The sequence below is a fragment of the Channa argus genome, chromosome 4, assembly GCF_033026475.1.
Source record: "Channa argus isolate prfri chromosome 4, Channa argus male v1.0, whole genome shotgun sequence".
Taxonomy (NCBI): Eukaryota; Metazoa; Chordata; class Actinopteri; order Anabantiformes; family Channidae; genus Channa; species Channa argus.
This window is the reverse complement of record NC_090200.1, coordinates 4,365,116-4,388,479: the sequence shown is the minus strand read 5'-3', so window position 1 is coordinate 4,388,479 and position 23,364 is coordinate 4,365,116. Positions and strand designations below refer to the sequence as shown.

The 23,364-nt window shown below is 42.5% G+C and overlaps 2 protein-coding genes across 8 annotated transcripts in view; one reads left to right on the top strand and one right to left on the bottom strand.

Moving 5' to 3' along the window:
- The window catches only part of LOC137126231 (oxysterol-binding protein-related protein 11-like), an 11,742-nt gene extending 9,842 nt beyond the window's left edge, over nucleotides 1-1,900 (top strand). For all 4 annotated transcript variants that reach the window (XM_067502769.1, XM_067502770.1, XM_067502767.1 and 1 more), the window contains one exon: nucleotides 129-1,900. In XM_067502769.1, coding sequence (XP_067358870.1) covers nucleotides 129-185 — 57 coding nt within the window. In that variant the 3' untranslated portion in view covers nucleotides 186-1,900. The remainder of the gene's footprint in view (nucleotides 1-128) is intronic.
- On the bottom strand, nucleotides 1,685-23,364 carry gpd2 (glycerol-3-phosphate dehydrogenase 2 (mitochondrial)). 4 transcript variants are annotated; one of them, XM_067502762.1, is made up of 18 exons: nucleotides 23,228-23,364; nucleotides 20,679-20,785; nucleotides 19,548-19,556; nucleotides 17,572-17,743; nucleotides 17,014-17,138; nucleotides 16,830-16,927; nucleotides 16,565-16,728; nucleotides 14,505-14,669; nucleotides 14,272-14,416; nucleotides 13,333-13,526; nucleotides 13,011-13,145; nucleotides 12,753-12,928; nucleotides 10,929-11,060; nucleotides 10,692-10,850; nucleotides 9,784-9,896; nucleotides 9,618-9,696; nucleotides 9,430-9,528; nucleotides 1,685-8,344 (listed from the first exon to the last, which is right to left on the bottom strand). In XM_067502762.1, exons 2-18 carry the CDS (start codon nucleotides 20,778-20,780, stop codon nucleotides 8,219-8,221), a joined length of 2,193 nt encoding a protein of 730 aa, XP_067358863.1. In that variant the 5' UTR covers nucleotides 20,781-20,785; nucleotides 23,228-23,364; the 3' UTR covers nucleotides 1,685-8,218. The 4 variants fall into 4 exon arrangements, with proteins under 4 accessions (XP_067358863.1, XP_067358864.1, XP_067358865.1 ...); XM_067502763.1 differs by having other exon boundaries at nucleotides 23,114-23,260; XM_067502764.1 differs by lacking the exon at nucleotides 19,548-19,556 and having other exon boundaries at nucleotides 23,228-23,363.

Sequence of the window (23,364 nt, the reverse complement as noted above, 5' to 3'; positions counted from 1 at the left end):
CACTTCTGTTAACATAGTAACATACATCATTTTTACAAAAGCTCCCTGACTTGGATACTGGTGTCTTTAATTTCAACAGTTCCACTCAGAAAAATGTATAATGACCTCAGTTGTCTCTCCCCCTGCAGGGCGAGGGCTGGGTTTATCACAAACCCCTTTGGAAAACCTCTGGGTTCAAGTCCTAGTTTCTTCAATCTGCATCTTGGATTTTTTGGGGACTTGTAGAATCAGGAATGTGCGTGTCTGTGTGAAACACACACACACACACACACACACACACACACACACGGTTCTGAAATGAGAGCATGACCTGCACTGACGTACAGATGAATGGGGAGAAGGGCCGAGCGACAGCATGACCGAAGGTCTTCACGAAGCCTCGAAGTACAAGCTCTTGTACTGCTTTTTTTTTTTTTAAATATACTCCAATGAGATATACTTGTACAGGTAATAATACTGTATGTACACCGCCTTAACATTGTTTGGGTTCTGCTGATTCATCTGGATTTTTCTTTCCTTCTTAAGCTGTGATTGAGCTTTTACTAAAATTGGATCCAACTTCCAAACCCTAAATAATTAGAAACCCGCCTGGTTCACGCCACTGTGTGATTCTCTGTATTTACACGTCAAGTTGCTGTTTTCCATCTTGAATTCCAACAGTTTCCAACACTAAAACCGGAGCCCTTTGTACTGTTTACATGCACACGATAGTCCCAGATTTTGCCGGTTAAAAAGCACCAAGTTGCAATTTTACAGGGAGTTTTGTGCCTGTTTCTCAGCTGAAGAAATGGTCTAATATGACTCAATGACCCTGTCAAACAAGGGGTTTCTCGCATTATTCCCAAAATGGCGTCTAGTTTCTGTTAAATATCCCAGGATCCTTCAGGGACGGACATGACTTTACTTTCAGTTCTTAGAAAGATTTAACCTCTAGGAGCCGCGGAGGCTACAATTCCCGTAACGCATTGTGCTGAGATGACCCGGCAAAGCTCCTCCGGCGCCACTGGAAGCTTGGAAGGGATCACGCAGCAGAATTGGTGGCACGATCCTTTAATCTCAAGTCAGTTGTGTGCATTGCGATACATTTGTGATTGGTGTGAAGTCGGTGCAGATTAACAATAAATTTCATTTATTTCATTTCCGTCGGACGCTCCACTGTATTAAACGAGGCTGGAATAAGCATGTTAACCAAATTTTAAATAATCCAATAACTCTTTGCTCACGCTGATTGCAGCAAGTGTACTAAAGAGCTTTTAACCAAACCTGCTCGTTTTGTAATGCAAATAAAAATGATTATTTTTTGGAACGTGTGTTTAACCCCAATCATGTGCTTTAACTGCTCTTATTTTCAGAGCCTTTGTTTTTTTTTTTCCCCCTATAGAAATATTAACAGTGTTTTGCTTTTGGATATTATTCCAGCTGACAATAATGTATTGTACATGTAATAAACCTTTTTCCTGGTGATTTTTCTCCCCAAACTAAATTTTAACACATTTGAAGACATCCCAGCATCTGCTTTCCCCAGCGAGAGGAAATCCACCCTGCCATTGATGAGCTACTCCCTCCAAGTCTTTGGTGCCTTATGCAAACTCTTTCTGTGCGTCTTCCAGTTGAGGAGCACATCGTTTTATTCAGCTATTCACCCAACTGACGCAGTGGCGGACGTATTACTCTTGTTTGAGTGTTTTGATTTGTTTTTTTTTTTGTTTTTTAAAGACTCGGTGCTTGATGTTGAGAGAAGTCGGCTGAGCACTTTTTATTCTGGGTTTTGACGTTTTCCTGATCGTGAATTCTGCTGGATGTATTGCTGATGTATGAAATGCACTGACACTGAAGGAAGCCTGATGTAAACATGTGGATGTGTGATGATGATGATAATAAAATAAGTTGTGTATCAGTTGGACAGTGTTGGTTTTTTTGTGTGAAGCACCCAACGCCTAAACTGTGCACCAGAACAAAGTGTGGACATGTAAATATGAGAAAATCCACATGTACATGCAAAGAAATAAGTTTTATCCTCACAAATTGTAATTTCCCCACCGCACAACGGCCATATTTTCCTCCTCTGTACATCCAGGCTGCACCCAAAGCAACTGAGGCGAGTTAATTAAAAAGGGGCCGTTCACCCGAAATCACACAACCGTCAAGATTTTGTGTGACGTTAGATACAATGTGTGGGTTGGACAACAGATGGCACCTGACCTCTATCAAAAGAGTGGAGCTCAGCTTGTCAGCTTTTAATACTGAGCAGAAAGGAAAGCAAAGCAGAACATTCTCTGCAAGAGAAGATCATTTTTGTGTGGACTTTGCATGTGTACGTATACGTGTATTTTTAATGCGGCGAATATATTTGTGGCCCGTTTAAACCGAGGCAAATGTCAGTGTCGACCCACAGTGAACACGAGCTGCAGCTGCAGGAGCAGAGAGGAAGAGCCTGCAGGCTTTCGCTGACCTTCAGAGTTACCACTGAAACATGTTGCTGCCGTATTTTTTCTTTGTTTTCCGCCTCAGTCCCGGGCTTTTCTTGCTTCTTCCTTCACGCTTTTTATTCCCAGTCCGGTTCTTTCTTCCCTCTTTCGTGGGGAAAACAAAAGGATGGAAGTGGGGAGTGGAGGAATCCTCAGCGAGGGGTGAGGGAAAGGGCAGGTCGCCCTCGCCGACACACTGAAATATCACAGCTTGCTCGGGGCCTTGTCATCATCTCTGATGCTTCGAGGGAGTTTGTGACAATTCGTGGTGGGTGGGGGAGGGACACTGAAGGAAAGCGTCACCGGGGAACAAGATCGATCAAGTGCTTTTGAGTGAATCACTGACTGCGGGTAAATTCCCCTCTTTAATGTCGGGGCCCCTTTGAACGACACCAAGCTGCCAATGTCGGCCCAAAGTCCTGCAGGTACTGGAGGATCTCATTCCGAGTTAATGAGATTTTAATCCGTATATAACGGGCCCCTCCACGGTGACATTTAAAGAAGTCATTAAGTGGTGATGGGTGAGAACGAGGGGGCCGCAATGCCAGTAAATTATGTCTTTGCTTTTTGTCTGAATGCTCTACAAAAATGTAGTTTGGTGCACACTGTAGCTCGAAGGAGGAGGTTTCAGACCAGCGTAAGAACGTGCAGTGTTGCACAGGTTAAGACTGATTTCATACTAATGAGCATTTCGCCCATTTGAGCTTTGACCTGCAGCAAACAACTGGCTATGTGACTGACATCACAGCTGACAAGGTTCTGATAACAACCTAAATCTGTATTTCATAGTGGTTTGTCTTGAAGTCTTGAATACAAAGTCCTAAATCAAGACATAAGTCAAGACCAGCAAGTTCCACACGAAATCCAACTCCTGAGCGTTAGGTCTCCTACATAAACAAGTCATCAACCAGAGAATGAGACAAAGAGCAGAGAAAAGAAAATGCTGGTTAAATGTGAATCCAAGGCTTTTTAACATCTGCAGCTCAAAACATTAACCTGGCATTAAGGAAACTGTGGGGCCTTTGAAAGACGCGTAACAAGAAGCACAAAGACGTCTTCTACTGTCTCGTGTCATTTAAATGAATTCTCTGCACGTCTTTTGCTGTTTGGGCAGGAGGAGGAGAGCAAATCACCTCCAAGTCCAAGTGTGGTCACGAGTCTCAAGTCAAGTCAGTCAGCAAATGGTAATGTGGCTATTTTTTACTCACGATAGGAAACGTTCTGTTGCTGTTCTATTTATACTGTAGTTGTGAAACAAAAAGTTGCGTCAACAGTTGATGTTTCGACTTGTTTCTGGTTTTCTGTCTCATAATTCTATTGTTTTGTGAGATGGGTTAAAATAATGTAATATTGCTATTCATTTTACATCGCACGCGTTGTGGCATGTTTCCCTGTGTGTTTGGGTTGATTGGCAGGTTTCCATTGAAATGCAGCTGAAAGAGCTTCCTGTCCAGACAAAGATGGGCACAAAGCCTGCGAATGACCCAGGTAAATGTCAGAACACCTTTGCAGAATGGGTTTTTTTTTTTTTTTTTGTGCGGCCAAAGGAGGTTGAAGAGTGGCCCCGAAAGGTCTGAACCATTATTTCACCCCACAATGAGGAGGGTTTTTTTTTTTTTTTATGGGTTCACCAGCCATTTATTTCCACTTAACGCAGTCTTCCTCAGTCCTGTCAAAGTCTCAGAGAGAACTCTGGAGATTCCATTTAAAGCTGTGGGTCATTCGAATGTATTTCTTTAAAAAAACAGCCGCCTTACTTAACGATTTTCACCTGCAATTAAAGCTACAAACAGCACCGAATAATAATAATGCACCAGTCCAAGCAGCTCCCAACCTGCACTCTCCCATATCAATATTTGAACTCTTCCTTCCTTGCAAGAGGTCGATGTGATTAATTTCCCGAGTTGTCAGTTAATTATGAACTTATTTACCATAATTATTGGCCGAACAAGCGCGGGTTTGCCGAGTTGTTGTGGGGCCGCGTGGTCCCAGTGCTCTTCCTCACAGCTCTAATTAAAGCCCATCTAACCGTCATTATTTCGTGGCAACTTGTTGATGGAAGCCAGGGGGGAAATGGCTGATAACTTCCACTTCTAAAAATTCTAATTACTAACGCTGACACTCGAGCTCATGGGTTGGGGAAGGCGCTAACGCTAATCTCACATTAAGCTTTCGACTTTCCATTGTTCCTGCTCTCTATGACTCTCAAATGCTTAAAAACAGCTCCCGACTAAACAGTGTCCGTTTAAAACATCACAAAGAATTTCCAAAACAGCTGGATAGTGCACGCTGAAGGTGGTTCAACTCTAAAAAAATGGTAAAACACAAAGTTTGTTTGCCAGCGTTTGGCATTTCTTACACCGAACAATCACACGAACGCGTTATTAACAATTTCCACTTAATTATAGGTGCGTAAAACCTTCTAACTCGTTTAACCAGTCAGAAAGGCCAGTGATAAAGTCGGGAGCTCCAGAGTTTTTCCACAGTCTTGTCTGAGATTCTTTTCGCAGCATTAGGAGCCGAACAGCTGCTGAGAATCAGATGGACCGGAGGCATTTTGGATCCCGTTGGAATTAAGGAAAAGACAAGTCAGAGGACAATAGTAAGACAACAGTGTCGTGCTCACACTTTTCAATTAGTGTGCAGCAGACACCTCGGTGCGACTGGCATCACCGTCCTAATCCTCCAGGGACCAAAAAAACAGCAGCTTCAGAGCTCATATGCCAACCAGATTTGTCCCATTATTCATTACAATTAATTGCTTCCCTGTTCTCGCAGCCTTTTCCAGGAAGTGTCTCCACTGCAGATTGCAATATGAGCGCAGGACTTAAAGCTGCCATTCAAATCTCACACTGACCTTTAGGGAGGAAAGGCTGTTTTTCACCCAGTTCGCAGTGATGAAGTTCAGAGTGTGTGTGTGTGTGTGTGTGTGTGTGTGTGTGTGTGTGTGTGTGTGTGTGAACTGATCTGAAGGAGGATTTATTGAGCGGATGCAATCTGAGCCAGTGTTTTTACAATCGCACTAAGGTAACACTTCATAGGAAACCAAATCCCTTCGAACCTCACGTCCTTCATTGTGACACAAAGCACAGCTATGTAAAATTACGGTGGAGTTCTTATAATAAAATGCATCCAGATTAGGTGGAAATTAAGATAATTTGAGAAAGATAATCTCGAGTCATCATGTCACAGTATGAACAGTTTACTGCTGCCAGTGAAATTTTCCGAGCTTGAATTTAAAACCTTTAAAAAATGCTACATAGTATATAAGTATTTAGGAGTAAGGGGGCGTTAATTGTTGGTTATCAAATGTGTGTGTGATATAGATTTTATATATTTCTATTATATATATATATATATATATATATATAAATAAAGCATTTAAAAAAACAAAGTACCCACATTTACAGAGTTATAAAACAGAGAAAAGGAACAATTATTTACATTCTCAGTTTCTGTGTTTATTAATTTCAGTGCTGCCTTGTTGTTGTCTGGATATTAAACAATTAATATTTGTGCCTCAAATTCAAACATTATTAGGAAGAAAACCAAAAAACTAAGACTCATACAGTAAAACAGTGTTATGACAGTTATGAATGATGTTCACAAGACACACACACACACACACACACACACACATATACACACAAACACACACTAAGCTTTGCAAGCAACCAGATACATTTAATTAGATAACTGCTTTGTGATGTTGTTTTTTTTAGACTGACTCACAGTGTTCTTACAGTACTGGTGGAGGAAATAAAGAAGATGGAACATGATTCTCTGAGTCTGGATGAAGCTGTAATTTCATCCAAAGAAGACGCTCAAACATCAGGACTGATGTCGTGCTGCCCGGGAAGCCAATCGGCAGCTTGCCGCTTCGTCATTGTGGAGGTTTTTGTAGCACACACACACACACCGATACACACACAACTTCAGCGTTTAAGCACGAATCTGTTTACTGAGAGGAAAAATCTCAACATCATAAATCATTACATAAAAGGCAACAAAGGCACAGACACACACACACACACACACTCCTTTCACAATATAAAACCTTTAACAGAGGTAAGAAAGCGTTGGTCCCATGTTGGAGGAATGTCAACCACAAAAATCTAATAATTCAATAGTGAAGTCAGACCATAACTTCTAGTGTTTATGATGGTCAAAGGGTTAAAAAGTGAAACAGTACGAAGAAAAACGCGTTTAAAAACGGTGGCGAGCAATTCTGCAAAGTTATTAATGCCCATAACTGGACTGTCCGTGCTCAGAAGTGTGTGACGACTGAGTGTGTGCGAAAAGCCACCACACAGATGCAGTGATCTTAGTGAAGTGCGATAGTGAAAACTTCCCTCCTGCCTCCAGCAACAAGCCTCCGCTCTTACAAATACTAAACAGTAAGGTTCAATACTCTGCTTTACATTTACTTTACAGTTACTGATATAAATATCTTTACATTCTCAACCTCAGTCCCTGTGTTGGTTTAACAGGGACTGTAGAAAACGGGTAAACGCGGTTAAATCTGAGGCACATCAGGGCATCGATCACACACTCATACAGTCTCTCCATCCACCTCAAAGGACAAACCATCCCACGCTTACATTACAGGTTTCAAAGCTAACAGCATGCAGGACTATGCTGCCATCAGACAGACTGTGTGCGCCTTAAAACGGACTTTGCTTCGCATCAATCAGACAAGAAGGCGCCTTTGAAAAGCTGCTGTGGGCAGCTGTGCTTCACAATAAGCTAGTGCTTGTAGTAAACTAAGAGCAGAAACAATCCAGAAATGATCGGTGAGGCTTTAAGTTCGGAGGTACATTATTTCCCAACAGCACGTTTCCTGGAAAGACAAACGCTGCCTTCCACTAAAGTACTGGAACCACTGGAAACTTTAAAAAGCATCACAGGAAGCACAGAGCTTCTTCATTGAGCAGATGGATGTGTTTGGGTTTTTTGTTTTGTTTTTTTGTCTTTTTTGCACAGAAAGACCAAAAACTGAAATATGTCCAGATTTATGATCTAAACGTGAGGCCGTTAGCTTAGCTTAGCTTAGCACACACAGACTGGAAACAAGCGAATCTGGCTCGGTGCGAAGCTCAGTGTTTGATCCCTCTGACGGTTGTATGAATGATTACAAGCCGCACTGCAATATTTTTTACCCAAACATAAAAAGTGTGAATTACTGAGCTTGTCATCTGGTCTGGTTAAAATCTTTTTAAATTTGGGCATTTATTGGCCTTCTTGTCAAACACCAGCATCAAGTCCAGGTTCCTCTTTAGGAATGATTCTTTCCAGGAATCGAATCTCTTTCCAGGAAACATTCAGGGACTAATTAGGAAATCATGCACCTGTAGAATGAAGCACCATCTAAAGCTCAGGAGCCGATAAGGCAAAGCTTCTCGTGCAGTATTTACACATAAACAATCAGTGTCCTGTTAAAAATGCAGCAGTGTTAATGTCATGGTTTAAATATCAAAAGCTTGTTTAAAAGACGTTATAAAACTGCGTGCTGTGACATGTCAGACGCAAACAGATCGGCTCTCTGACAGCTTCGATCATTAGATACCGTCTCACCTGAAACGCACTGAAGTGCTGCCAGGCTTCACTTGATTTGGCTAAATTCATGCAACCGTGGGCTCGACTGCAATATCGTCATTCAAATAACTCAGTTCGTGTGGGACCCCTTCCGTCTCTTCCCTTCCTTTCTGATGTCGTTACCCCCTTTTAGCAGTGTAGCTCTCAGTGTTTTCTTAGACTCCACCCCCACTGCGGTCCACCGTCACCGGGCCCCTCATGTCCAGAGTTTCCTCCGCCGCTTTCATCAGGATGGCCAGGCGGCTGTCCGACACTTGGCCCTTCTTCACGGCGCTCATCAGCTAGAGAGGAAACAGCAGAGAGTGAACCCTAACATCTGGAAAGGTCTAAATGGACAGAGGAGAGAATTTCAAGTCCTGCTTACGACTTTACACAACTGAGGTGGGACTATTTTCAGCAGTGGATGAATACACTTCTCAGTCGAGTTGTAGTAGTATAGTCTTTATATCAGCTTCCTATGTTTAGTAAAGGTTGTTATCCTGTGCAACTGCATGGACATAAGGTGTCATTTTCTTGTCGATTGATGTTTAATGTACTGCAACGTAGACCCTTAATTCTTTTGAGCCTATTTTGACACTTTTTGTCCCTTCAGATGTTGAAATGTCAGATGACGCCCTTTATAAACTGTCAGCAGGACAAACATTCAGCGACTGTCTACTAGAAGACGGGCAAAAATAAGAGGCCTGGTTCAAAGAGATGTTAACTTGGCTCTTCAGGCCTGGCAGACTCGCAGCGCAGTGGAGAAACTAATGAAGACTAAAGCACTGAGTGTCATCAAGCTCCCCTGTAATGACTCTTTTTGTTGTCAAGTGAGAAAGTAATTTAGCGGCGGACGGACGCAGGAGCTCCGGACACTCTTCAGGCCTCATTACTCAACCCGCTCGCAGACGTTCTCCCCTGTAATTAGCTTCATCTGCTCAAACCTGCTGGTTACGGCCATCGGAGCTGAGGCCTCGCACCTCCTGTTTGGAGGAACGAATATCAACCGTCCCCACGGTGTAAGGACGGGATAGTCTGCGCTACAAGTCCAAGGAGGAATGTGTTGATTTATGTAGCTGATAAGTGTGAAATTTAGTCAACTGAGCAACTTTTGATGCTGCCACTGTCCAATTACACTATACCACTTTTTATTATTATTACTTTATTACCACTATACGTGCGACAATGTCCAACTATACACAGTTAAAGAAGGACAATTGAATAAATAATGTTCTATCGAAGGCATCAGATGTAATTGCTGAGAAATATTGGACATAAATGAACACAAAATATGCTTAAACACATATTATATTGTAGGTTAATTATGAAATGTCTCTACACAGCTTGTGAATGTTAAATATGGGGACGTATCGTGTTTGCTGCCTACCTGCAGGAATTCATCAATTTCGACTTGTCCGTTCTTGTTGAGGTCAACCTCATTAAGGATTTCATGGAGCGCATTTTCATCGATGTGGACATTGATGCTCTGCAGAGGAGAAAAACCAGGCCGGTGATCGACACGGCGCAGTGACGACAGATGTGTAAAGAAAAAAAAAAAGAGAGAATGAAACTCACTTCCAGAACTTGCTGGACATCAACAGTGGTGATGAATCCTTTGCTTTCTTTGTCAAACTTGTAGAAGCGTTTCTTGTACCTGTCAGACACATGAGACTTTAGTTAGACAAACTCTGCCAAAACGCCTGGGAAGTGTTTGCTAGTAAAAAGAGGGGGAAATACTCACCTCACTACTTCCTGGTAGTCCAGGTTGATCTCTGATGTCTTGGTCAGCTGTTCAGAACGAGACCTGTAGCCCATTTCGTGGTACAAGAACTTCTTGGCGGCCTCGAGCTCCGCCTGGGTTTTAGAGAGGAGAGGGGTTGAGCTTGTTGCGTGACTTTTCATCACATGAAATCTAAATACATATGGTAATAATCCTGGTTGTAGATTACGGTAACTGTCACTTTTCTCTGAATGTGTGTAACTGTTGTCTTTTAAGGCTCTTTAATTGCAGAATTTGCAAAAGTGTCCCATCCCAGTGTCTCCAAATTCAAGATACTATCCAACCAGGAGCCACAAACTCCAAGATGTTTTATTTAAAATCACATACAATTCAAGGTAAACAGCACATTTACTGTAATGTTTGGTTGATAAATGCATCAAATTATTTCTACATCTCCTCGTGGTCCCAGTGCTCCTGCTGCTTTACTGTAGGCCACCACTTATCTGGAGAAAGACAAATTCATGATTTTGTGATTTATAAATAACTACATCTGCCATCTGTGCTTCTATTTGTATTGTAATATTTATGTGATTAGTTTTGAAGTAATTCTGAAGTACTTGCACATGCAGATTTGCTCTGCTAGTTTACAATAGAACCTTGAAATACTTCAGTTTGATGTTAACAGTAGGTTATCACTTAATCTGTGCCACACACACAGTGGGTTCCCTCTGAAGGCAAAGAGGGTGTGGACCTCTCCATTGTGCACAGGTCAAAAAAAGAAACACTGCATGGATTAAAGCATTATGTCCAACCAAAGTGGGTTCCTGGGAGGGGACAAATATCCCACAAACCAGTGACACAAATGGCGAAAACCTTTCAAACCTTTTCTCCTTAGTTATGTCAAATGTGGCGTTGTCGTATAATTGTACCGTTCTCTTTTCCTGACTCCAGTCCAGCTCTTTTCCCATGATCTGGACGATGCGAGGCAGGGCTTCGTCGGCCGCCTGCACGTTCAAGAAGCCCAGACGCGTGCGTCGGGCGATGACGTCAATAGCCGTGCAGGCGTACTCCTTAATGGCATACAAGACCTGAGAGAGAAGACACACACTGCCAAAGCTACGCCCCTGAAATACTTACAACGACCAGTCGATGAGATGCCACTGTACCTCGCTCTCGATGTAAGGAAACTCGGACACCAATCTTTTTCCCACAATGGGCCAACGTTTCCCTGTGACCTGAGCCATCTTTGCAACGTCAAACGCCTTCCCACCGTATGTAGAGGCCAGGTGCTGGGCTACCTGAGAATACAAGGTATAAAGTACAAAGAAAGATTCACCCTGCACAGAAACCAGCCTGCAACAGAATGTTAAAACAATCGAGATATACATATACACACACACACACACACACACACACACACATATATCCGTACATACGTACATTAAAATATTTATTATATTATAGAATATTTATAATAAACTTCATAAAATCTCATCATAAATAATTTAACATGTTAAAATATCTAAAAATTTTATTAACATGTCAACATATTAGTAACAAGTCTGAATATAAAAACAAGGAATTAATTCAAGCTATTCACGAATAGCCCAATCTAACATCCCAAAAGTCTGCAAAAATAAAAAATAATAATAAAATAGTATTATTTTTATTTTTACTATTATTATTATTATTATTATTGTTCACAGTACAACAGTACATTATAAATAGACATTAATCCCACAATACACACATATCAAATATGTTTATCTCTTTTGTATTCTTTTATGAAATACAATTTTATTTTCTATTTATTGCTGTCTGGAATAAGTTCTAATCAAACTAGCAGTTATACTGCTCTCTACTATGCTTCATTCTTATAATATCTGTCTCAGTGAAGGTTTCCGGTTTGTCCTGCGCAGTATAAAAATGATGGGTTCAAACAAGGCGGATTCTAGCTCCTGGTATTCACGTGATCGATTTCACCTCCGCGCACTTAAACGATAAGTGTTGGCGCCACTTTGTCAATGAGGTGTCATGTGTTTACCGAACACAAGAGGGCTATTTGCTATTCAGATCGTTGGCTTGCCAATCATGCGAAAGGGCAAACGCTGTCCAAATATCAACAGTGACCTTTTCGAAATATTCAAGAGAACACCAGAGTCGCTGTCGAACGTCTCTAATGAGGAGTAAGTATACTGCAGCCAGTCGGTGCGCAAGTACTTTTTCTTCCTGAAACCGTGTCCTATTGGATTTAATGAAAACGCTTAGGCTAATTATTGGAAAGATGGCATGTCGCTGATGTAAATCAATGTGCCCTTACTTAATGCCATTGATACATTGTACAGCACGCGGTGCATGTGTCCAGTCTTTTGTGTAGTAGAAATGTCAGCGTTGTTACAGCAGCGACTTTAATGTCAGCTCTGCTGCTGCTGCTGCTGCTGCTGGTGAAGGAGACAGAGAACGTGGAGGAAGGAGTGAGGAGGGAACTTCTTCTGCAGGTTTGTTTGTAGATCGCTCTCTGTCTGTGTGTGTGTGTCTGGTCCCGTGTACAGTAGGCAGTTTAAAGGTCTGCAGCACGCCGTGCTGGAAATCTATGTCAAACTGTTTGGTGCTAGGAAAGAAAGAGTTTTAGGAACTTTTTAGGGATCTGTGTACAGTGTAGTGTAAGTACCGAACTGGACAGCTTGTAGATTAAAGACAGAAACTAGACACTATATGAACCCTAAGACAGAAAAAATGGCAAAACTAGACACAATGTGACAAGAAATTGTTGGCCAAAAAAGTAAAGTAAAAAAAAAAAAAAACCTCTGAATATGTGAAAAATAAAGAACAAAGTAAATGACACGTGATCATAGCGAGTCTGTGCTGGACGGAGACTGGAGATTTGTTGTGCAGCATCCTGAAGTTTGTCACAAGGAGGTTGGTGCAATGACTTTACAGAAGTCGGCCTACTGATGCGTTTATCCACGTAGAGCTGATGTGTGTCTTACCTCATTCTCCAGGCCGTAGTCCTGCACCAGGCGGATGTAGAGAGTCGGTGTCCAGCCCTTGGCCCCCTCCAGCATCAGGCCAACAGTCCTGCAGGGGTCAGCCGAGAGGCCGTGAGCTCCGATGGCTGCGTCCAGTGTTTCTTCAGCCATAGCCCTGTAGGTAGTCCACTTCCCACCTGGAGAAAGACAATTAGTGTGGGGTCAACACCGATTTTCAGTGCAGTCATTTAAGAAGACATGTCTTTTAAAGCAGCTGACCAGCGATGGTGACCAGTCCACTGTCACTGATGCTGACAATGTGATTTCTGCAGATGGACTGAGTGTCTTTGGAGCTGGGGTCGGTCACCAGGGGACGGATGCCGCTCCACGCTGCCAACACATCTCCTCGACGTACTGGAGACACAGGGACATAGTCTTCATAAATACAGTTTGGTATTTTGTTTACATGAACTGAAACAAGCCCACCCAGGGGCCCAAGAGCTCAGGGGTCCCAATCAGCTAAGAGCCTCTGACGGTACTGCTCATGTTTTACCTTTGAAAGAGCTCAACGTGTTGCGTCCCCGAGAGGACACTACTGTACCTTCTACGTCAGGGCTGAGGTAGTTGCGAACCTCCCTTAGGATGAAGTTGATGTCGTCTTCCCCGGGGATGGGGTGGGCCGTCACGTTGGTGGGCGTGTCGGTCGTTCCCGCAATGGTCACCTTCTCCCACGGCAGGAAAAAGATGACACGTCCGTCGCTGGTGGCCGGATCGAGCAGGCCCATGTTGTCAGGGCTGTGTTCAAGAGAGACACAAAAAACACGATTCAGACAAATAAAGGTGAGTAGAAAGGGAAATGGTTATCACTCCCACTGTGTTTATTTGTGGCCTTCATATAAGTGATAGTAATTAGTGTCTAAATGAGTTGATTTGTGTGTAAGAGAAGAAGGAAGTGACGGGAGAAACAATGGAGAGCAGCAGGAGGAGGAAGAGTAGTGTGGAATAAAGAAAAGGACAGAACAAGTGTGGAAGAGAGAGACTAATTGAGTAGGTGATGAGGGGAAGAGGAGAAAAAGACTGTGGGTGGAAGAGGAGTGCGAGTGTTAGTGTGTCTGTGAGTGTGTGTGTGTGTGCGTGTGGGGAGGGGGGGGGTGGCAGATAGCGGCAGGAGGAAGACGAGAGAAAGGGGGGAGGAGAATTAGGCGGTTGGCATTTCTGCCGCTGTTCAAAGGGCTCGAACTCCCTCGGGTTTCTGCTCAATAAGCTCCGCTGAACTTTAAAACCCCCCTCCACCCGCCCGCCCCCCCCAACTTCGACAAAACCACTCTATTGCTTCTGCGCTGGTATCTTAACCAGAGGGGTCGGCTGTATGCATGCAGGTATAGGTCAGACGGTAGTTTAGCAGCATTAGTGTTTACACATGAGAATGAGAAAACAGGCAGGAAATATTTACAAGTTAATGCATTTGCTGTAGCAGACGTCACGAACGGCTTCATGTGGGTTTGGGCGGAAAATGTGAGGTACTATGTCACTGCAGTACCTGTAGTAGCCGGGGATGACGATGTGAACACCGGCGCTGGGTTGGCAGATGTTCTGTGTCTCCTGGTTGTCCATCTTCCTTAGGGAGTCTGTGAAAGGCCCCGTGGCATTGATCACACACTTGGCCCTCACGTCAAACTCCTGTCCTGTTTGCAGAAGAGGAAAAAGTAAAACGTGGGAGGACAGAAACAAGGGTAAAGGTAGGTATTTCACGGTTACGCCCGCGTGTCTCACCTGTGACGACGTCCCTGCAGCGAGCGCCGCACACCTTCTCCTTGCCCGTCTGCGGGTCGTTTGTCTTCAGCAGGTGAACCACCTCGGTGTAGTTGGCGATGGCGGCGCCGTAACGCGCGGCACTAAGGGCGATGGCCAGGTTCATACGGGCGTCGTTGTGCTGCCCTGTTGAGGACAGAGGGGAGACGGTTCTAGGAGTCGACCTGGACGTGATCACTTGCGTTACAAAACCTCATCAGGTCAGACACAGAGATCGAACACGTCCAACATCAAGACGCATCGCAACTTTATCGTGTCTTTGTAATGTTTTTTCCGCCTCTTCTCGGTCAACTTTGTGTGTCCTTTGGGCAATTGCGTGTCCATTTTTGATTCTCTTTTGGCTCTGTAGTATATAGTTCCTTTTGGCAACACCCAAGTGTGGCGTCTTTGGGATCATTTATTGCATTTAAAATGACATTTGTCTCTGTCATTTTGTGTCCACTTTTTATCATCGTTCCATCTTTTTGCTCATGTTTGTGTTCGAGTTCCTACGTATTTGAGATTAGTTGTGTGTCTTTTTTTCATGTCACAATTACTGTTTCTATTATGAGTCTTTTTGTGGTTGTGTTTTGGTTGAGTTGTGTGTATATCTAGTCTTTTTTTTGTGCCTTTTTGAAAAGTTTTTGTTTGACTGCCTTTTTACTCCTTTTGGACATGTTTTGACAAGTAAGACTTGAAGCTCTAATCGCTGCTTCTATACAGTAATAAATTTGGGGTCCGAATACTTTTCGTCTGTTTTTACATTTTGAGGTTATTGCATGTGGGTGATATAGGGCCGGATTATTAAGTACACCTGTACAATATAATCCAATTCAACACAACAGCAAAGCTGACACTGCTTAGATGCTGATGAGCAGAAAAACATAATTACACCTCTATGAAAGTGTTCACGAAAACTGAACATTATTAGGTATCATGAAGCCAGTTAATGGACTGTTTTAAATTATACAGTTGTGCATATGATATGGCAACTGGTTGTAAACCCAAGTGTGAAAAACTGATGGTATTTTTCTGGTGAAGCCTCTGTTGATTTTGAATCTACACACATACTGTAGTTTCATTTCTCAAAGCGTTGGAGGCAGATAAACAAATTATATAGCAGCCAGCGCAGGCAAAACAAAAAAAAGATGAAGTTAGTGGGAAAAACAGAGCCTGTGCTGTTGTTGGTGGCAGCAGGAGACAGAGGGAGGAATAGCTGCTGCTCAGCCGCTCTGACCGATGACGACGCTCCACACCGCCGGGAGAGAAGGTCAGATTTCAAAATGTCACAGGCGTGATTGTTCCAGACGGCATAATTGGAGAAAAGACGGCCCACCCCTCCACCATCCCGCTGCTGCCTCCACCTCAGAGCAGATGATGGTGGGTGAGGGGAGGTGGAATTCAAACATATGCTGCTTCCCTACAGTACACTCAGATGTAACTGCGATTCTATTTAACGTTTGGAGAGTAAAAAGTGTTTTCATGCAGAGTCTAAAGAATAATTACGTTGAGTATTATGAATAAGAGACATTGGATCCTCTGTAAATTGTCTTATTTCTGCAGAAACAGCAGCTGATGCTCAGTCAAGCCTACACTAACACACACTTTGCCCGCAGAGACAAAGTTGTTATTTTGGTTGGTGGAAAGGAAAAGACGCCGGCGGCTCGAAGCTGCTCACACACAGCTGGACGCTCGGCATATGTCCTGGTTCTCCTCAGTTCCCATCCACAGAACACGTCACCTTCACTGCCACAGGGAGGAGAGGGCATCTAGCAGCTTGTCAACACATTTTGGTAGGGACCAGTGGAGACGCGAAGGCCACGGGCTACATCTACATCCAAGGCCTGTTGTAACAGTGTTCAACCTTTCATCTCGTCTGAGTGTCTGAAGTTTAATTTTACAGTTTGACACGGTCGCTTCAATATTACAATTTACTGCATTCAGAACACGCAGCAAGGGGTTTTTTCTGCAAAACGAGGGACCGTTGAGTATAGAATTCTGAAGGTAATAAGAAATTGGGTTTTGTGGTCATATTAACTCACCATCATAGTACACGATGGCCCCCACCAGCTTGTCCTTCTTCAGCATGGGGAAAAACTCCAAGGCCTTGGTCTTACTGAGGACGTAGCTGCTCTTCAGGCACTGGATCCCAGCCACCAAGTCGTACATCTTGATGCCTGCCCAGTAGTAAGGCAACTGCCACCATCTTGGAAAAGTGACTCAAGTTAACTAAATGTCATTAGAATTTTCCATTTTTGTTCAAAAGTATAGGCGTTATGTTAGCATGAGGAAATCCGTAACACTCACTTGTAAACAGGAAGCATGATGGGCAGCGGCGCAGACAGATGAGGTGCAATCTCCAGCAGGTTGGCTCGCTCATGCAGGGCCTCCTTCACCATCAGGTACTGTTGGAGACGTAGCATGAAAAGATGGTGACAGAAGCAGCAACAAGACGAGAGGAAGATGGTAAATACAAAACCTGAAGAGGAACCTGTTCATAGTCTAACTGCATGATGGCCTTCTGGAGGTAGCGCACTCCGCCGTGGATGAGCTTGGTGCTGCGGCTGCTCGTGCCCGACGAGAAGTCGCTTCTTTCCACGAGAGCAGTCTTGAGATCTGGGGAGGACAATAAGAATATAAGCTGATACACCTGCTGAGTCTGAAAAGCTTGTTATCATTAAGGAATTGTTAAACACCTCATCCTCCGCTTCTATGTTATTCCTGCACTACTTCAAATTACATTTAGGTCCAGTTTCGCTTGGTTTAGTCGGAGATCTAAGTTTGAAATGAGATCTCTAGACGCCAAGCACAAAAAGTAAGAGATTTCAAAAATACTCCTCTCGCTGCTCTACACTTGGTAATTGCTGACTTGGAAGTTCATAGCCCTGTGCAGTGTCTGTCAGGCAGCTCTGACAGGTTAGAATGAGCACAGGTGAAGACCAACATTGACTTCTGGGCCTGACAAAGCATCAGCCGATTCTGGAACACTACCACAACAAAGTGTTCCCAGCTGGTGAACGCAGAGAGGACCTGTTGACGGAGCGCTTACTGCGTGTGACAGCGTCTAAGGCACATCCTGCCCCCGTGGCCCCTCCGCCAACAACCAGGACGTCAAACTCCTCGGTGTTTTTTAGCGCAGCGAGCTGGGCCTGCCGAGAGGGAAGCTCATCCGCGAAGGGAACCTGCAGCTCGCCTTCTGCTGCCACCTCGGCTAAACGGGCCTGCACACAAACACGAGCATCACAAAGCATTTGAAGACTTAAAGGCTCATTTTGAATCCCGAAAGTGAGCAAAACAGTAGAAGGTAATTCTTCCACCAACGCGACGTTACATTAATTCGTCCCAATGGGAAATGTACTAATTCCAGCAGTGTCCACCAACTAGAGACAGCAAGGCATGCAAGAAACACAAGGTTAGAAGAAGTACATTTGAAAATTCCTGTCCACGTCAGAGCGTAAATAAGGTGCATTGTGAAAGACTATAAGCACAACGCAAACACTTTCGCACGTCATGTGCTGATGCGTTTTTCTTGTAGAGGTGAAAAGTAGCATTCAATCAACTACTGTACTTTTCAGGTACGTGTACCGGTTATGTCCATTTTATGGTACTGTAACTGTTACTGTACTTCCAGAACAATTAACGTACAATAAGAAGTAGTACGTTTTACTCAGCTACACTTATTTTACAGCTTTAAACACATAGATTATTATACAAATAAATGCCGATGTACTATTATGAATGAATCAGCTGCCAGTACATAAAGTAATGACCCATTAATAAAATCATATTTTGGTCTCTATGTTAACACAGAGCTTTGTCTTACATTTTTAATAGTAAATATTTTTTAAGATAAAATGTTTCTGCAATGTTTTTCCTTGAAATCTGGACTAGACATGTTTATTTATCTTGTCAGCTGCATCAACTTCATTAGTGTTTAAAATATTTTTAAGTACAATTTAGAGCATGTGCTTAATGCATCTAGTTGTGTAGAGAACTTGAAGTGGTACTTGTATTGAAGTACTTTTTTTTTTCTAGGAATGTGCACTTGCTCATATATACTTCAGTACTGAGTTTGTGTACTTCTACCACCTCTGGAAAAACGGAAATGTAGATAAAATGCAGAAACCTTTTCCACTTCTACTGCAGTGTTATTGAATAAACTACCCGACAGTTACACTAGGAAAATCTCCTGACACATGTTTTTATGTTTTTAATATTTTAATACTCCTTTCACTTACTGTAAGTTCAAGGTGCCACTGCCGCCTAATTTACTACAAGTATTAATGTGACAAACTGAATGTGGCACCACCTGTTGTTGTCTGCACGTGGAAAGTGAGAATATAATGTGCTTGTAATGTCTCATTTTCACCTTTAGTTACCAAAAGCAAAGCATAAAAATAACGTATTCCTGAGTAGAAGCATAGTAAATGTGCTAAGGGTTACTACCTGCTGCCACGTGATGCTCGGCTTTAAAAACCCCAGAACATAAACCACATTCCAGCCTGTGAACACCTTTACACCCACAGTCTGATTAGAAAAATAATTAATTTAAAAACAGAACAGCTCCCCTCTGATACGTGGATGCTGGATTTCACTTCTAATGAAATATTTATTCATTTTTTTTCCTACTTAGCAGCTCAAGCTAAATGATTGCATCAAACTGCTTTGAGGCAAACGCTGCATTTGACTTGCAAATTGTAGCAGGCGCTTGTAATTTAGGCCTGCAACGGCGAACAAGACGATGATATAATCATTGTCTGCTTTTGATGATGGATCCAGACAAACAGCACCACAGAATTAAGTGCCAGCCCCCCCCAAGTAATCAAGTTAAGTCAGTGAAAGGCACAGCAAGGCCCATGCTAATAGCCAATCGGCCGGTGTCTTCTCCAAGCCATGCGCCCTTGCTAAAGGAGACAAGACGGACATTCATCTCATCAGCAGTGCAATTACTGGGATTAGAGGCATGCGTGATTACAAACTATTGTGAAAATGATTATATTTCATCAGGGTTGACTTCTTGCTTACCGATCCACGCTTGGGCGAGAGGGTGACGATGGGCAAGAGAGGACGTTTTCGTGTCGGGACACAAAACAAGAGTACACGTTAGGTTGTACAGTCAAATAATCTATGGTTTGTTGCTATGTGGCGTCACCGAAATGAGCCTACATCAGGTCAGAGGTCAGGGGAGACACAGCTGCTTGACTGTGTCTGCAGTCACTGAATGATTCAGACTTTGACTAAAACTCCAGGGTGCACCAGATCCGCCGCAAGTAATGCAATTTAATAACCGTTAGGAAACACAATAGGCGATGCTGTCAAGAAGCATCTCTAAAGTACATTAATTAAGATTTGTATACAGCTGCTGTGAGTATTACCCAGGTAATATTAATTGGCTAGTGATATGAAATGAGATAATTTCAGACTTCTAAGGCCAGAAATCTTTTAAGACTTTGAAAGCAAAGTCTGCAAAATTGCCACCACTTGTTTCTTAACATGTTACTTCACATTAGGGTGCAGTTAAATTATTTCCCATACTCGTAAACTCGAAACAAGCGAATCTGTCCAAGTGCATGGTGACTGAGTTGCCAAACCACAAGATGAACACTTGACTTTATTACTTTGTTCTAAAAGGACAAATAGGAAAGCAGTCAAACCTCACAGCCTGAAGTAGTTTCTTCAGTTCCTCTATGTTGTTATGTTACTTTATGTTTCACCAAATGGACTGAGGAGGTTATTTTAGGTTATATTTTCTGCTTGTTTAGCAGTCGTATTTTATGAAAATAATAAAATGTATTGGTTTAAAAAGGAGAAAACAAACACCAGGAGAAGATTAGCTATAAGATCATAAAGAAAAGAGTCGTGGTACAACAAAACATTTTCATTCTGTCATCATTTCTAAGCCTCTCAGAATCTTGCACACAAACGGGGGAACAAAAAGGAAACATTCCAAACTCTAGACAGGACGTGTCTGGAAACGCAGTCCCTCCCTGCTTTGTTTCAGCCCAAAAGAAATACAATTCTCAAAAGGTTCCTGCTGGGGGAATAAGAGAGAAGTCTAAAAGTATTCAGTAAAATCCTGCTTGCACCCTGGAATTTTTGCACACACTTGGGCCACGACATTCACAAGCTGACAGGAGACTTCAATTACAAACTCACCTGCTTCTTTCTGTACTCGAGCAGCTGTGACAGGCTGAAAGCTGCGGCGACCGCCCCACCGCCTACGATCGCCGTCCGCCTCAGAACCTTCCTGAACGCCATTGGCCCTGCGAGAAGTACAAGTACAGAGAGGACACTTTTATCAACAACTTTATGTTTTGACTTTATTGTGTCTTATGATTATGCAATTAAAAGTTTTTCAGTTTCAGTGTCACTTTTATGTTTGTTTTTCTTCTTTTTACTACTCTGGGACGCTTGTTTGCTCTGTTACCAGGTGCTGACATTTAAAACACTACATCATCAGACGCATTGATTATTTGAAAACACTAATTGACATGTTAATCCATAAGGAAAATGATTTTTTGTTGCACAATGTATGTCCAGCAGTGCAGAATTTACTCATTTCATTCACTGTTGTATCATATAACTTACTCTCATTCACATCCTTAATTGTATATTTTACTTCAAACCTCATTAAAAAAAAAAAAAATACATTTGCATCGACCCAATCTGCTGGACTGGTATCAGAGTCAATACTTATTAAGGTGACAGGTGTCAACTAGATGTGATCAGTGAACATATTTTTTTTTCTGGCAAATCAAAATCTGTGGTAAAAAAAAAAATATATATATATATTTTCCAATTATATAAAACAACAAACAGCAGCAAATCTCCAAAACACACAGGCATTTTTGCATAAAAATACCTTAATATAGCAAAGCGTTATCAAGATACCTTTTCTATCATATTGGTTCATTTCTATTTAATACACAAATGAATCTACTGATAAAGGGCAAAGGGTAATGAGTGCAAAATGCACTACATTGTCAATCTGACAACATGAACAGATATAACATCTCATCTCTGTTGTTGTTTATAATAAAAATAATAAACAATATTCCCTATGTGCCATAATGAGCAGAACATGATACCAGTTCCAACTAGGGGGCTGCCCAGACAGTGAATGCATCCCCACCGCAGTCAGTGCACTGTGAATACAGGCTTCCACAGGGAGCAGCATACACTGAAGCAGATTCTAATGCATTTTCATAAAACACAGCTACAGATGGCACAAATGTCAATAACCAGTGTGGTCTAACAAATGAGCTACGAGCACCACCATTAGCACCAATATCCCAGTCACAACCGAATGCCCACTTTTAGCCAAATTGTAAAATGTGTATCACTTAATATTAGTGTTAAACAGCCTTCATTTGCCTCACATTTTCGGAAAACCGACAAATGGCTGACGTGTTTTGTTCATAAAGGACTTAAGAATGCACGGCAGGATTTTAGAGTGTCCGGCTCATCCAAATGCAAACATCTGGCTTATCTTGGTTCAGCCAGAAACACTCAACTATGCCAGGAAAACTGCAACCTCTAACATTGGATGGTAAAGCTGTGAAGTGAAACACAATTACGTCCCTCTACTGACTGTAAGTGTGGCAACAGACGAACTATTGCTCAGTGATGCTCATAAAAGAGTTTCAGGAACTATTCTAGTCCCATCTGTCAATTTGCAGACAGCTGCAGTAAGCAAGCTATTGCCTAATTAATCAGTAACAAGTTGTCAAATGTGAAATCTTTACCTGGATAAAACCATCAACAGCTAACAAACTTTTCATTTAGATGACAAATCAGTAATAATAATAATAAAATATCTAATAATTATCTGGATTTTATTTTAAGCTATTCTTCAAGAAGACAATTCAAAATTTTTTGCATGTTTAAGGCTTTTAAATGCGAGAATGTGTCGCTCATCTTCATCTTCTATTACTGTAAATTCAAATGTGTGTGTGTGGGGGGGTTGGTTAGACAAACTTAACCATTCGAGGGCACTGCACTGGATTCTGAGATGAACTTGCTTTAATCATAATAATCATGTATGAATTGATCATTAATAAGACATAATCACAGTTAGATCTCTAGAGGAGACATTTAAGGTTCAATTTCAATTCTCTCAGTATAAGATTACTGGGACTCCCCCACCTCATTCACACATCGGACTGCGGACTCATTATGAGTCCGGGGGGGGGTTCTTCCTGACTGTGACGTGAGAAACACATGGCCAACTCGGCCAAAAGCTTTGCCTTTAACAGCGGGTGGTCCATGGCACATTAACTTGTGGTGCCAGGTCGCGACACATTACACCTGAGGAAATCTGGGTGTTTTGTAAGCTGACATCTTGTTCTTGATTAGAACATCTGTAATTAAGCTCAAGTTCATCTTAACCGACACTCTTTGATGGTAGATCTAAACATCTGGTTTAGCGGCAGGAAGAGTGAGGGCTAACCTTACCGGCAAAGACTAGTTTCTGTTTGTGTCTTTTTTTTTAACAAAACACAGAAAATGCGCGACTTTCCCGTTTCTACAACAACTGGGTATTAAACGTTATCCAATCACTGTCAGACAGTCGCTAGCAAAGGAGAACTCACAGATGCTGCTCCGATATTTGGCTCCGTACCAAACAACACAAACCACAATTGCTACTTCGTCAGCTTTGAATTGTCCTACAACCAGCGGGTGGAACGACAGGCTTCCCCACTTACAGGACTTCTTGTTGGGTGGTTGAATAAATCTCGCTCGGGGCGACGCAGGGCGGCGACCGAAGACATCGGTTGGTAACTACGCGGTAACGTTAGCTGTGTTGACAGCTACGACCAGGAAACGGAGATGTCGCCGACTG